A 16,581-nucleotide genomic window follows, 5' to 3' on the forward strand; every position below is an offset into this window, starting at 1 on the left:
TCAGCCCAACCAGAAGCAACAGAGGAATTGTGTTTTAAGGGGTATCTCAGAGGTAGGATGTGCTCTGTGGGGAGTGGTGTGCCTGCATACTTTGCATTACTCAGCACCGCGCCTAGCATTTTCATTCTTTCTGAGCAGATCCTTAATCCTGAACTATCTGTGTTATTGTTCCAGAGGATGATTATTTTTAATTTTTTTTTTTGGTTACTAAATCTGCTAGTCTGTTTTAATTATGGTCTTCTGTTGACTGATCTCAGATATATTGATTGAATTGGCAGAGACAAATAGGCTATGGTTAAGTGGAGTATATGCTTATTATTAGGCACAGAGCTGTTTGGCTCTGTTTGAAATGGAGGACTGGGAATAACACAGTCCGCCATTCCACTCAAAGAAACTGATTATAGGTTTCAGTATCTTTTCCCACAGCACTGTGTCTGTTTTGAAATGTTAACATTCTATTGAAATAGCTTAATTGAGATATTTTATTACTTCTGTTGCTGCCAATTAAATGCTCTAAATAAAAGATAAAAATGCTGTGAGCAAGAAAACACTGTGGAAACTACATGGCCGTGGGGTGTTGAGAGATACAACATGTCTTAAACATGCCTGCTGGTCTCAATTAAGCATGTTAAATAAAATGCTGAAAGCAGACAAGGCTGTAAGTAGTTTTTGATCCCATTCCTGGCAGGCACTTCCGTTTTACAAGAAGGCATTTTAAACAATAACAAAAGTTATACAGTAATTCACGGTGATGTTACATCTTTTAATTTGTGGATATGATGTAACTCTGATTTGGGAGTCTGCACAATTTATGAATTCTAGATGATGTGTATGAAGTTATTATAAAATACTGTATGTTTTGAATGTCTCTGTGAATTTGGAATTCACCATTTGCTAACATTGCCTTTAGCACAGTAACCATCAGCCTAGGGACAATGAAGAGTCATTAAATTTAACAGCTCTGCTCTGACTGTACAATAGGTATGCTCAGGATGGTTCCAGAGTTAGAAAACCAGTGTGACCCTGCACGGGACTGGTGAAGTGGAGAGTGGAAAATTCCCAAACAGGACAGTCAGACAGAGATGATAAAGCAGGGGTTTAAAAAGATCTCATAGGGGGAAGGATTTGGGGGGGCAGGAAGCTTTAAGCAGGAGAGGGGACAGTACAGTCATGGTTTGTATGGGAGTGAGGAGCTGTGATAGTTACGATAATTAACTACAGTCCAATATTTTTAAATTGCTTGTTTTGAATTCCAAGCAGCATCCATGGTTCGTATGCTATAAACGCATGAACATTTTTTAAATCAGAGAGCTCTGTTTGAATGGCTCAATGTTTCTTGATACTTGTTTTTTTTTTAATCTACATCTTAAATTACTAGTCTGGAATAATTCACAAAGTTTCTTCTCCTATATCAGGAGCTCAGTGTACATGAAATAATAGCAGCTCTTAAGCCATCATGAATACAGGATGCCAATAAATAAGTAGTTTTGTTATTCTTTTGTGAAGTCCAATATTACCTATGGCTGATCTGAGGTCATTTTTTATATTTTTATAAAAATTTGATTCATATTGTATGTGCAAATGAAAATACCACCACTTTTATATTTATGCTATTTAATCTTGTAGGCCTGGTCTATAGAAGAGAAATTAAACTGATTAAATTCCCTAGGATATTTGTAGAAGACTTTGCATCTATACACAGAAACATCCCATACAGTCTGCAAAACAGTTCACAAGTGTTCTAATAACCAGTTACAATAGACTATTTTTCAGCAGGCTTACCAGTTAAAGCTTACCTAATGTAATGCCATTGTGGATGTAGAAAAGGTGAAATAGTTCAAATAGTCTTCTCACTACTGTCCTACAATGCACTGATGGCTTTGCTGAATCTCTTAGGATGAACTGCTTCTGAGAGATGAAGTGGGTATTTTGGTACAGAGAGTATTGTGGCTAAATTGTTTAGGATAGCTCTGGTGTGCACAGAGGTAAAATTTAAACTGATTTAGTCTGGCTAATGTGTCATAGGGGCAGCTCCAGGCACCGGCACAGCAAGTGCGTGCCTGGGGCAGCAAACTGCGGGGGGCAGCCGGCCGGTTGCTGTGAGGGTGGCAGTCAGGCTGCCTTCGGCAGCATTTTTGCCGGAGGTCCGCTGGTCCCGCGGCTTTGGCAGCAAGTACACCGAATCCGCATTACCGGCAGCCCTCCCACAGGTGCGCCGCTGAAAGCCACTTGCTTGCCGTGCTTGAAGCGGCAAAATACATAGAGCCACCCCTGATGTGACAGCACTAAACAGTGTGCCTAGACCTGTTCAGTACAACCAATTCAGTTACAAATGGCTTAGATCTCCAGTATAGACAAAATGTTATACAACTTTGTAGTTCCCTCAACTCTGGTATTAAAAAAAAAAATCCCAAAAGACTAGAACTAAATTTAATTGTTGAGGGTTTTTTTGTTTTTAAATCTTGACTACTATTTTTGAGGAATGAAGGGAGCCTTTTAATATGACTTTTCTATCTTCTATTTTAGGATTTTAAAGGATTCAATTTTAGCTTGGTACTGTTCTCTATTTCTAAGGATTGATTCCATGCAATATGTACTTTCAGTGTTTTATAGAACTCATGTTGTATTAGTTTCATGAGTCTGGACTGTTAATTTCCTCATTTTTTGTATATATAAAACTATAAACACATGAGAAATTTAAATTACTGTATGTGGTATTATGTCACATAGAAAAAATGTGAAGAAAAGTAGCACCTTTTCTGTCATATTTTATCCTGGAACTACTACTTCTGACCAAATTATAAACTCCATAAATAGTGTTTTACTGTGAAATTCCTGACTAAAGCTTAATCATACTAATGTGGCTGTAAAGTCTTCAAACAAGCAACAATAAAGAGGCAGTTCAGCCAATTTAAGTGGATTATTCACAGTGCTAGGGGAACCTCCAAAGATTTGCCTCAGGGAAGTAAGAGCTTCCTAAGTAGCTTGATACCAATACATGGATATCCACTGGGTGTTTGAGGTATGACTCTTCCATTAGCTCTAAAATACTACAAATAATAATACATACTTTTTGTCTGGTAGTGCAGAGCTGATGCTTGCCAGGAGAAAGCACTGATACGCTTTCTTTGGCTTATTTTTAGTCATGATATAAAATTAATGGCTTTCAAGATTACATAAGCAGCAAGTGTATTAAGCAGATGAATGTGTTGTGTGTGCGTGCATCAGAGTAAAAAGTTAAATGTAATTCTAGTTCACAGTCCATGCTTTTGCTTGCATTTCCCATCTGAGTAACTACATGCAAATTTTGTAAAATAGAATAAGGAAAATAGATTAACAATGACACAGAATTGAAACTATAGCATGTAAGGAAAAGATATTAAAATCAGGATGGATTGATTTAAATCAAGACAATTTTAAATTGTGATTTTAAATAAACTTTTCTATCTGAACTTCAGCTATTTTCTAAAGAAAGATGCAGCCTCATTGGTTAATATAACCATTAAAACATGTTATTAAAACATGTTGATTTACAACTAATAGAGCGCTTACAATAAATGTTGCACATTTTTTTTGCTACCTAAGAGGGTACTTTATGATTATATAAATTTATTTAAGCAATAATATAGCTGAATTGTTAAAGCATGTTTGTCATTTATCTAATGTTTAAAGATACTTTGAAACAAAACCAAACCTGACATAGAGCATTTTTCTCAGGAATAGTCCCATTAAAGAAGTAAATCATCATTGTATATATCTTTATGGAATCCATTTCAAAGCTGCTATTGCAAGTTTTCTTAATTTGGGAATGCACTATATCTTTAAAGCAAATGATAAACCCAGAGATAGTTAACAAATAGATATTTAAATTAGCATTTTAATATCCAGTCTTTATGATATTTGTAACATCTGAATATGGGTAGTCTGTTCACATCCAACCCCATTCAAAAGCATTTTTAATGTTGTATAGTTATTGGATTATATTTAATCTGGAGCTACAGCATAATGTCGGGCAGGGATTCAGACTGATACGTAATCTCTCTTAGGTTTTCTTTGAAATGTGTTCAAATGTACCACCATTTGGCTTTTTGAACTATGTACAGAAATCAGATCTTAAATGTATTTTCAAAAAGTTAATTACCAGTATGTCATCTCAACAAAATAATTAAAACATTGCTCTTAGTGACTATACTTTAATAAGGAATACAACTATGTGAAATAAATAAAAACTGGTATTTGTTATTGGAAACTTTAGTTGTCACATCTCAAAATGAGATTAAAAAGGGAGATACAGTATCTCCTCACTTAAAGTCGTCCCGGTTAACGTTGTTTCATTGTTACATTGCTGATCAATTAGAGAATATGCTCATTTAAAGTTGCACAGTGATCTCTTATAACATTGTTTGGCAGCTGCCTGCTTTGTCCACTGCTTGCAGAAAGAGCAGCCTGTGGGAGCTAGCTGGTGGGGGCTTGGAACCAGGGTGGATCGGCAGCCCCCATCAGGTCCCTGCTCCCCTAAGTTCCCTGTGCGGCAGCCGCGCAGCAGGCTATCAGTTGCCAGCAGTTCAGTTGTCCCTCCCCTCACTGCCATGTGCTGCACCTACCCTCTGCCTTGGAGCTGCTCCTGGGAGTCTCCTGCTTGCTGTGTGGGGGGAGGAAAGACGCTGGGGGCTAATATCAAGGTGTCCCCCTCCCCCCTGCTTACCCCATTTCCATAAAGTGTGGGGGAGGGGGAAAGGAGACACGACAGGGCTCAGGACGGAGGTAGCGTGCTGACAGCAGCCGCTGTCTCAACTTCTTGGCTTATTTAAAAAGTCAATCTACTTAGAGTGGTTCAGCGTACTTAAAGGGGCAATGCGCGTGTCTCTCTCCCACACACACAGGATGTGTGTGTCTGTTTCTGTCTGCCATACTGTCTCCCCTCCCTCCATTCGTGCTGCCTTGTAGAGTATGAGGCTACATTAACAACAATGTGTTAACCCTTGAGGGCTCAGTCGAGTTCTAGTTCATCATTTAGCAGTAAGGCATTCCCTGGGAAATATCCCACCTGCTGACTCAACCAAGCTTCACAATCATAATTGCTGTGTACAGTATTAAATTGTTTGTTTAAAACTTATACTGTGTATACATATTTATAATATAGTCTTTTGTCTGGTGAAAAAAAATTCCCTGGAACTTAACCCCCCATATTTACATTAATTCTTATGGGGAAATTGGATTTGCTTAACATTATTTTGCTTAAAGTCACATTTTTCAGGAACATAACTACAACGTTAAGCGAGGAGTTACTCTACAAATAGAGGAAGCATAAGACATGCCATGCCAGATCCAGTCATTGGTCCATCAAATCCAGTTCCTGTCTCTAGTAGTGTGTAATTTCCTCTGTGCAACGTCTGTCATCCCACCTTATGCATTTAGCCATTTGTACAGTGCTGTACCCAGGGTGGGATATGAGCAGTTTAAATTATGAATCATGACATTTGAATACTCTCACTTAACATATGTAACTGTTTCAGAGTGTTGGTTTTAATCCCACTGCCAATGATCGATTTTTGGCATTGACTTTGGGAACAGGATCAGGCCTGTTGTTACTGGTCATGCATTTATATACCCTTTTTAAAAAAAAAACCTCCAGTAGAACTTTTGTCTTAAAACACAAATATCCCATTTAGAAGTGCTATTGTTTTCTCTGGGTTGTTCCCCTTCAATTTTTTCCTTAGTTAATCACCTTGCAGACCTCTAAACTTAAAAATAAAATCACCTTGGGGGCATATATTTCCCAAACGTTCACATTTATTTCAAGTGTAAGCTTTACTAGTCTTTCATTTATCATCATGCCTTTTGCTTTCATTGTGGAAATTCATCTAAACTATCTATTGTTTGTACAAGGCATGTTGTACCTCAGGGGTTGAGCAGGACTTTTCCTTCAATAGCTTCTCCCAAATGCTGTTGTGTCTGGCACATGAACTGACAGCAGGGACACTGTCGCTCTTGATGCCATTATATTAATATGAGGAGAGCGAGCGAGAGCAAAAACATCCTGATCAGAATGCAGAGGAGACAAGAGCTGGATGTGGGGAGGAAGGGGCAGCAGAGAGAATCGGTTGGGACAGGTACTTCAGTGGGTGAGACAGGAACTGCCTGGGCAAAGATACTGGCACTGGGAGGTAGAAATGGGGACAGCTGGGAGACTGGACTGGCTGGTAAGGAGCTTCAGAGGCAGAGAGGAGACTGGTAATGTGGGAACTGAGGATGGAGCCTGAAGGAAGACACTGCCAAGGAGACTGGGCCTAGGACAGTGCTAGGATGGGGTGGGGAGAATACAGGGGTGAGGAATCAGGGATGAGAGTTGGGAAAAGGCTACTATAGGGACAAGGACAGGTTGGAGGGGATGGGGGCAGAGGTCTGTGACCGCTAGAGCAATCCTTTCCAGAACTGGGAATTGAGCCCTAAGTTGCTAAATTTCAATGTTCCTTTGAGAGTTAGTAAATATCTAGGAAATTTACTTCCAAAGAGTGTGTCACATCCATTTCTAGTGGCTGATCCACATAGAGAATAACAGCCTACTACTGCTACCAGTTACTCTTTTTGCTTAAGTGGCAGAGGTCTGTGTAGATGGCCTAAAGATACCCTCCCTGCTAATGTGAGTCTCAATATGGTTTCACACTTTTTTTTCAGTTGGCTTTTTTTTTTTTAAGTTAAAAAAATGTCAATATTACAAAGTCAAGTGCTGCTGGCTCTTAATGGTGATTTCCTTTGAGTGCCCAACCTGAAACATGGGGGCGGGGAGGACGGAAATAGTATGTGATGATGTGATTAAATGAGGCTGAAGTAAAGTTGAACAAGCAACATTAATTCTGGCATTTCCTAACTTCTCAACCATAACATTTTTAATATATATTTTTGTGTATAATTATTATTTATACTACAGTAGTACAAGCATCCAAACACCCCAGTCAGACTGCGGAACAATCTTTTAGATGGTGATATAGAACACATTGTTCTTTCTGCGATCTGCAATAATAGTTATCCCATTTGGGAATTGAAATAGCCTTTCCTGCCGTAATAGCCAAGAGGCGCACTTGATGTGCGTGAACAAATGATTACTTTTGGGAAAACCTTTAAATAACAATATTGCTCTCTCCTCCCACCCTCCTTGAAATGAAGTAGCTTAAAATGACTGTATTGAAACAAACAAAGAAGATGACCCAGTGCAGTCATTGATTAAAGCCTGCTCCTGAAGAAGTCAGGGGAGAACACACTCCCTAATTTCAATGGGAACCTCTAGTGCAGAATGGGAGGACACCAGTGTTTTAGATACTAGAAGAAAACTCTCATCTTGCAATTCAGTAGAAAATACAACCAAAGGCTTCCTATGCGCCGCATACTGATAGACTGAGCAGTATGTAAATGTTAAGTTTCTGTTTAGGATTGCTAATCATAGATAATCAAAACCACTAGAGAATGCGTTTGGATCAAGTTTTCCCACATACCTATGCCTATTATTTGAGAGCTTTTTACTGAGTACATTACAGACAATACATCTATCTTCATGTGTATAAGAGATATGGAAAACAGTAGATATATGTACCGGTATATAAATTGATGCAGCTCTTATACTAGAAAAGGTGTCTGGAAAATAAAAAAAAATGTCTCATGCAAGGGCAATCATTTGAAATAATGACATCAATATAGGCATAAATACTTCATTATGTGCCTCATTTAAATCTGGACAGAATTAATTTGTTCACATAAGTATATTCTTTTATTTAAGAAGATATGTCAAACCTATCACAGTTGAAGAGGAATCCTGTGTTATAGAATATATCTTCTTTTCATTAACATGAAGTCAAGTAAACAGATTTGTTCTGTAAGCGGTTGTATCTATAAAACAAATTGAAGTAGAGGTTAGAGGCTGTACTGGAATCAACATCAATTTACTTTGGGATATGGCCAATTTGCATGGCACAAACATTTTCCATTATTTTCTTTGCTGCTGCTGTCTTTGTGATGGTATTTAAATTCCAGTGTTCTTTTCAAGGTAAAGATGAAGATGGAAGTTCTCTAGAAGCACTTTTGATTGAATGTACGTATTTAAGTTTATGCATACAACTTTGTTTCCTGGTTGCTCTATCTTATTTATTATTTACTTGTGTAACTGTAATTGAGTAGGTAGAAACAAAGTTGTTCATTTTTTTTGTTTGGAAGGAATAAGGATTACAGCTCCCTTTATTGTCAGTGGAATGATGGCTGTCCTTTGGCCTCCATCTTAGAAGATGCTGAGCATTTCTATGAGGTGCTCAGCACCCTGAACTTCCATTAAAATCAACAGGAATTGAAGGTGCTCAGCACCTTTCAAAAAGTGTTCAGCATCTTCAAGATCCAGCTTCTAATTCTTTGCACTCTATACTGTTACCCCACAGTGAAATATCGCCTTGATAATGTACCTTTTGCCATGCTCTTTTAGGTGTAATTCAGGATTGGTAAGCGTAAATGTTAAATTGCTTAACTGTATCTGTATTTTAATATTTTGGGCTTATTCCTATTTAGTATAGGATGTTCCTGTGTGCTTTATGTGTAGTTTCATAACATTTAAATGGTGGGTCTTCTACCATTTGCACAGGGTCACCCAGGAAGTCTGTAGCAGAGCTGGAAATTGAAGCCAGAAATCCTGAATCCCAGTCTGGTGCCTTAATCATAAAACTAACTCTCATTGTATTTCACTATTTATGGTTGTGGTCTTGGCAAAAACACGGAAGATCAGAAAAAAACATGAGCTCAATCAATTTTTTTCAAACCTCAAGAAAGATCAGATTTAGTATAATCCAATTTTAAATGAAAGTATGAACTTGTTCTTATATTATCTGAATTAGTTTGCCTCTGCCTAATATACAGTGTGGTATACATTCATACAGTACTGTGCTGTAAGTTGATGAGCAGAAAACACCAGCTAAGGAAGTAAAATAATGGCCAAACTACAGTTCAATCCAAAGTCCTTTCCCCAAGGCCAGCTTTATTATCACGAAAGGATTTTAAATGAGCAAAACACTTGATCTCAGCCATCAAAGGCCATTCTAGTTTTCAGCAAACTGGGAGGAGAGGACATAACCTTCTGTCTGGGTAACCTTTCCTGATTATTGTATGGGCCTCTTGCTACATCCCCAGGGACATTGTCTCAGGCCTTATCTTCTTGAGATTGAGCCAGGAGTATTTCTTTATATAGCTTCCAACAGGTAGTCCCATGATATTTAGTCAGCTGACCCATTTCCATCATGTGCCCTTTCTGAAGACTACAATTCCCAACAATGAGCAGCTTTAAAGGAGCTATGTCCCTGTAACGGATGTGCTGCCTGCTCTTGCAGACCAGTGCTCTGTTACACTTACATTGTTAAAACTTTTTGACTGTTAAAAAATATTTTATCTGAAAATACAAACTGATAATGAGACATATTTAAAATATTTGGGGCCAGAGATGGGAGACGCCTGCTCCCCTCTCCCATCACCTCTGCATGACTAATCTATGTCCTGTGGTGGGGATAGAGGGAGAGGAGTTTCCTGGGAAGGAGGAACTTGGGATGGTGGCATTGTCTCAATAAAGAACTAAAATTCTAAAGCACGTTACCAGCTGTAATGCTTGTCTAACTAGCATAGGCACCATTAAAAGGAGATTGAAATGTGCTGCTGAATAGTTGGAGACAGTGGCATCAAAGCTTGATGGCAATTGTCACTGTGTGTGAGCAATTGTGGGGAATCTGTTTTGGGATGGATTTGTATAGATGTGGGTTTTTACCCAAGTGACTCCACTTCCACACCCATATACCTTTGAGAGGTTACAAACCCTGTCTCTATCAGTAGGCAATGCTGCAACTGTAACATTTCTAACATAGAGGTGTAGCATAAACTGGAGTAATGTTTTTCTTTGTGTAGTTATTTCCAGTGCAGGAAATGAGTTGGACATTGCCTATTTAAAACATTGTGAAAGTGTTTCATCTGCTAGAAATGTTTCATTTTGTAGCTTTTATTTTTATTTAAAGTTAATTTCAGTGATGTCACCCCATTGAGGGTTTGGCTCTGGCAGCTACAGTCTCAAGTTCAGCAGTTATCTCTGCTTGCCTTAGATCTAGAGCTCATAGGAACACATGAAACCATAGGCCAGTAACACATACAATCATGAGAACAAGGTTTACTATCTTTTATCATTTTTATTACAGTTACCAACAAAGTTATGAATGTCACAGCATATACAACTCCTTGATATATCTATCCAGTTACAGCTACAGACATATTCTCATCGTCCTAGATAGTGTTAGAGTCTGATGGCTCTCTCGTGGTTTGACCATCAGTACAGGGATGGTTCCTGCTGGAGTTCTTCCATAGGAAGCTCAGTTTTCCAGCTTTGGTCACACCCTTTTTTATAATGTGATTCTGGCTATACCTATGTTCTGCACATGGAAGTGTCAACCCTCTTTTTTCTCTTATTGGTCTGTGTCCCCTAGAAATGTAAGGGATCCCAAATGCTAGAGGGTTGTATAGGTTCTCTTTATTCTCATTAGCATTGACGCACAACTTGTATCCTGTGTTAAGGCACATGTTGGAAACAGATGTACCTCTATAGCATTTTTATTATTTAAAATTAATCTTCCAGCTATTTTTTCACAATATTACCATTTGGTACCGCTTTTCTCATAATCTTAGGGCATCGGGTTATTATTTGGTCACTAACTTATGTCAGCATTTCTTATCTCCAAAGCCTAAACTAGGTAAGCTAGAATCTGGAAGGCTTCAACCTACAGGTCTTGTGTTTCAGCCTTTCTGACTTAGACATCTAATAAATTATCAATCCAAATGCTGATCTATTTTATACTTTTATAATCCTACAATTTAACTCTATTTAACATACAATGATTATATATCTATCATGACATGTTAATTAATCATAACATCACACAATACATGGATAATAAACTAAAATCTTTGGCTGAAATGTAAAGTATGATTATGCTTTGGCATTACATGGAAACATATTGTATATAATTAATAGAGTACTTTTGTTCATGGTAGCTACTGGTTTAAGTCAGTGTCAGATTGGGACCTTGCTTTTACTAAGAGTGGGTAGGGATGGAGAGGAAAGAAAATGGGGAGGAAAGCAGAAGAAACATTGCAACAATTTTGGGCAACCTATAAAACTGTAAATCAGTATATTTTACTTAGGTTGCATAGTTGCCTGCATGCAGTTTTATTGAACATAGAACCTATTAGGTTTGACATTGGTCAAGAAATTAAGGCTGCCTATTTAGATGCAGATAACTTAAAATACAAAGCTGAGCTTGTTTACATCATTTCTGTTAATTTAGAAAGAGAGACCATTAATGCTAAAATATAACACAACAATAGATTTCTCTGTAATGTTACCAGAGGTTTTCCTATGTTTATTTTCAATCTGATTTCTTGTGTTTGTCTCTTTTCTCCAAGGGAGATGCATTAGCAAAGCGTGGCTATGTGATGGAGATATTGATTGTGACGATCAGTCTGATGAGGATAATTGCGAGAGCTATATGTGTGGACCACCAAAATATCCTTGTGCTAATGATACCTCCATCTGCCTACAGCCTGAGAAGCTCTGTAATGGGAGAAGAGATTGTCCTGATGGATCTGATGAAGGCGACCTTTGTGGTATTTTATTTTTAGGCACACTCACATCTATAAAGAATTCAAAATTATTTTGTTTTTCTAATACCACTTGATATTTTCTGTTCCCATCTTCCCTTTCTAAAGAATCTTATGTTAGCAGGGTATTGAAATGTTCTCACAAGTAATGTGTGCATTTTATTACAATGTCCATGTTGTGCTTGAAATTGTATCAAACCTCTCCAAAATGAAGCATGGTGAACAACATAGGTTCTCTAATCTAAGAACCTATCTTTTAACCTCTTAAAACATCCCTTACAAGGTACATGGTTGTAGCCATAAGCAGTTGAAAAGATCTCTTACACATATAAGAACCCCTGTATTTACATGTGCCTATAATACTGTCAGACTACACAAACTTACCCACTGTTGAATTAGGTCATTACTTAGATGAGAGGGTTTTTTTTTCTCCTCAGAAACACATTAGTATGCTGCAAAAAATGTGATGTGTGGGTTTTTTTATTATTCCAAAGGTGTCATTCTTCCTTCTGAGTCAGTACTGAAGATTTGCCATAGCGTGTTATTAAGATGCACTGTGCTCATCCTTTAGATGAAATGCAAAAAGAGGACTGTTCTGACAGAGCATACTCTATCATGCTGTCCAATATTATCTCATTGTTTCCTTGTACTCCACCATTAGTCTTTCTGTATCCATCTGTTTGGTCTTATTTTTTACTTAGAGTGTAAACTTTTGAGGCAGGGACTGCCTTTTTGTTCAGTGTTTGTACAGTGCCCAGCATAATGATGTCCTGTTCTGTGACTGGGGCTTCTGGGCAATACTGTAATATATATAATAAATAATGAAATGGCTGAAACGTAGGAAAGGAGAGGTGATTAGAAGAGTAGAGGTTTTTATATCCTCAGGTGTACAATTCCTTGTTAATGGGAAATGTGCTCTAGTAAAGTTTCTTTGGCTTGAGAGACAAAGCACATGATGCTCTCATTAACCCCCAGCCAGTAGTTAACCATTTAGGTCCCATATACGCTTCCAGAGCACCACATAAGAGTCAGGATCAGCCCCCATATATTTATTATATTGCTGAATTTAATAAACCATGCATAGCACTTTTTATAGACTTCAGTTAGGCCTTCGATTCAGTGCATTGAGCAAGGTTGGGGGATTTGATGAGGCAACCAGGAAGTTTGTTGGATCTGGAAAGGTAGTGTCATTGACAGAAGAGCTCTATAATGGAATAGAAATCTGTGTTTGAGTCAATGGCAGTTTCACGGTATGGTTTCCTATCTCCACGGGAGTTTGACAAAGCAGCACTCTGCCCCATCGTTGGTCAATATTGGCATTAATTAATTGATAGGTAAGCTTGAGGAAGCCACTGTCGGAGGCTTTGAGCAGAACACCATTCTGCTTTGAGATCTCTAATATGCTGATGACACTTTGTTGTTGACTCAGTCTGGTGAATTGCTGAAGCTGATGGCTGATCTAGTAGGGCAAAAAGCAACAGACTTTGGACCTTATGAATCTGGATAAAACTAAGTCCCTGACTATTACCATCGAACAGCCTCCAGCGCTAGATTACAGCCAACTCACTATTTACTTGTCTGGACAGGACCTTGAGCAGGTGGCAATTGTCAAATATTTGGGCATCATCATAGACCATGCGAGAAGTTGCTTGAAAGATGTGGACACCCATATAGCAGCAGCTGCTGCCAGGTTTCAGGCATGCTTCAGTGGCCTCGATGGGGATGTCATGACATCAGACTTGCCAAAAAGCTGCGGATCTATAGAACCACAATTATATCAACTCTGTTGTATGGCAGTAACACATGGAAGGCCAAAGAACACTGGATTTGCGTTTTCGATTCTCATCATCTTCATCTGCTGTTCCAGATCAAGGGTCATGACAGGAACAGAAATGAAGATATTTGAAGCCAAACCCAGCAACCACCTCTATCAGCACTAGTTTCAGCAGTTTCCTGGGTATGGACATATTATTAGAACAGATGATCAACAAATTCTGAATCATTTACCAAGGAATACCGCTACAGAGATCAAGCTTTGGTGGTGCGATAAGATTGCCAGTGATAGAGATAACTGACATAAACATAGCCAGACCACCTTAGGCACCAAGGCAGAGATTGATCCACGTGGCATTTGGACTGCAAAGAGGTCTTGTCTCTTTGGAATTTTCTGTGATGAAGATAATGATAAGAACTTATTTGACAACAGTGGTTTACTATTCATTTACTAATTAGCATTAGGGTAATTATGACTGTTGCCTTAAAGTGTTAATATGCATTGCAGGATATTGGCAGCACCCTTGCCTATCAGTATTATTTTAATTAATTTTTGCCCTTTTTTCCCCATCATTGAGAACCTTGAAGTCTGGAAAAATAAAAGGACCCTAAGAAGAAAGGGAACTGCTTTAAAAAAATCACGAGGGAAACTGTTCTATAGAAGGACTGCTGGATTGTATACACTTTTTTGTGCAGACGTAAAATTCAGTTTTAGAGATATATGTGAATCAGAATAGCTAAGAGGCATGAATAAATTAGAAGATTCAGAAGAAAATCTAACTTCCAGTAAATAAATGCATTAGTGCACCTGCCCTGTACTCCCAAAATTCACATTGACATTAGTACTTATAGGAAATGCAGGACTAGCTCCTTAATGTTCTTTAGTGTTTGTTTTCACAGCATGCTTTAAAAAAATAAAATAAAATGGAGAACTAGGTCCTGAATTTCCTTTCACACCAGCTTCTTTGACACCACAGGGACGCACAAATGTAACTGAGAGCAGACTCAGAATCTGTTGGGGAAAAGCATAGCCTTTGCCTCCTCATCCCAGAGACCCTCCATGCATAGGTTTAGGAAATACAAGAAACCTCAAGACACAGAAGACTCAGGGAACAGAAAGAAAAAGGAATTGAAGCCTCAGATTGCTGAAGGAATAAGGCACTTTGACACAGAGCCAAGTGTGCTGAGACACTGAATGCATTCCAAGACATATTTGGGGTTACTGTGCACTGGTTAGGAACAGAAAAGAATATCACTGAGCTAAATAGCCTTTAGCCAATTTAAACAAAATCCAAACGTGAAGATATGAAATGTACAGTTAGGGCAACCAAACAAACTTTACCTCTCTCCTGTAATAACACCATACAATAGCTATGCAATTACAATGAACACATTTTAGTGTTTGTAGTTCCAGTTTAGGTTAGACACATAGTGTTCTCCCCCCCCCCCCCTTTCCACTGCAGGGCAGAATTTGGACACTGAATGCTTATTTTGGAGAGAATTACAACATCCCTGTAAATGTATTTTACTCTGAAATATACTATCAACCTTAAATATACTGTCCTATCTTCATGTAGCTTTTGTCTGAAAATTCCATTGTTCTTTTTACCAATTGTTTTAAAAAAACAATACGTGAATAGTAAACAAGAAGCCCAAAGAATGGTAGCATTAAGTAAACGAGAAAAGAAGTGTACCATCCAGTAAATACAAAGTGTACTGAATACATGAATGGTAAAATACCTTTGATAATCTGTCAAAATTTATAATATATATTGTAGTTCTACAATGCTAAAAACTTGCTATCCTGTAACAGTAATGCAACCTCAGATGTGTGCAAATTGAATGCACTACTTTTCTGTATAAGTATTCCAAACAAATAGTTGTTCAGCCAGATTTAAATTCATTTTGTGATTACTAGAGGTTTTTAATTTCTTTTATTACCAAGAAGCTCTTAAGAAGTGTAATATAATACAGCTGATATCGTTTGCAATTCTTAATGTTATTTTCCTGTTATTTCAGATGAATGTTCGCTTAACAATGGTGGATGTAGCCACCAGTGTTCTGTAGTTCCTGGAAGAAGAATTGTGTGTTCCTGCCCTCCCGGACTTTATCTAAATCCAGACAACAAAACCTGTGAAATTGTGGATTACTGTACCAAACATTTTAAGTGTAGTCAAGTGTGTGAACAGCACAAACATAGTGTCAAGTGCTCCTGTTATGAAGGCTGGAAGATCAATAATGATGGTGAAAGTTGCACTAGTATTGGTAAGCTGAGATTTAGAGCTTCTTCACTATTGTAGGGTTCCTTATTCCTTCTAATAGGAAGTGTAAAACCAAGTAAAATAAGATTAAATGATTGAATGTCAGCTCCTGGGATCTGAGATCCACTGTCCTTCCACTTTGAACCTCGGTAGAGGAGAGAGTCAGGACCATAACTTTTAATGGATGGTGTCATCACTTTCATGGGAATAGAATCATCATAATAATTGTGTTATTTATTATGTGCACTGAAGTAGTGCCCAGAGGCCCAAATCAGGAGAATAAGGGCCCCAGTGTCCTAGGTGCAATATAAATATAGAAAGACAGCCCCTGCCCCTGCCTAGGGGAGCTTGGATATAAATGAAAGCTACTGGGTTACCTACAGCAGTCTCAGCCTCTCCAGACTAATGTACCCCTTTCCAAAATCTGATTTATCTTGTATACCCCAACTTTCACCTCACTTAAAACCTACTTGCTTACAAAATCAGACATAAAACTACAGAAGTGTCACAGCTTACTTTCTCATTTTTACAGTGTAATTATAAAATAAACTGATTGGAATATAAATTGTATAGTTACCTTTCATTGTATAGTATATAGAGCAATATAAACAAGTCTTTGTGTAACATTTTAGTTTGCACTGACTTTGCTAGTGTTTTTTATGTAGCCTGTTGTAAAAGTAGGCAGATATTTAGATGGGTTGATGTACCCCCGGAAGACCTCTGCATACCCTCAAGGATACGCATACCCCTTGTTAAGAACCACTGACCTAGAGCTTCCACCTGCCATTAGAGGATTGTTCCTTGCAGTTATTTTTCTAATATTTTTGTCAACTCTGATTTTAAATATCTCAAACTATAGTGCTTCACCAATTCTTTTGGG

General features: G+C 38.1%; 1 protein-coding gene across 1 annotated transcript in view; it reads left to right on the forward strand.

The window, feature by feature from the left end:
* Positions 1-16,581, forward strand: part of LRP1B (LDL receptor related protein 1B) — a 1,239,928-nt gene that overhangs the window by 787,866 nt on the left and 435,481 nt on the right. Inside the window, exons 22-23 of the mRNA XM_039494476.1 lie at positions 11,473-11,673; positions 15,460-15,705. Of these exons, the coding sequence (XP_039350410.1) occupies positions 11,473-11,673; positions 15,460-15,705 (447 nt within the window). The remainder of the gene's footprint in view (positions 1-11,472; positions 11,674-15,459; positions 15,706-16,581) is intronic.

This window comes from Mauremys reevesii, linkage group 11, assembly GCF_016161935.1.
Source record: "Mauremys reevesii isolate NIE-2019 linkage group 11, ASM1616193v1, whole genome shotgun sequence".
Lineage (NCBI taxonomy): Eukaryota > Metazoa > Chordata > Testudines > Geoemydidae > Mauremys > Mauremys reevesii.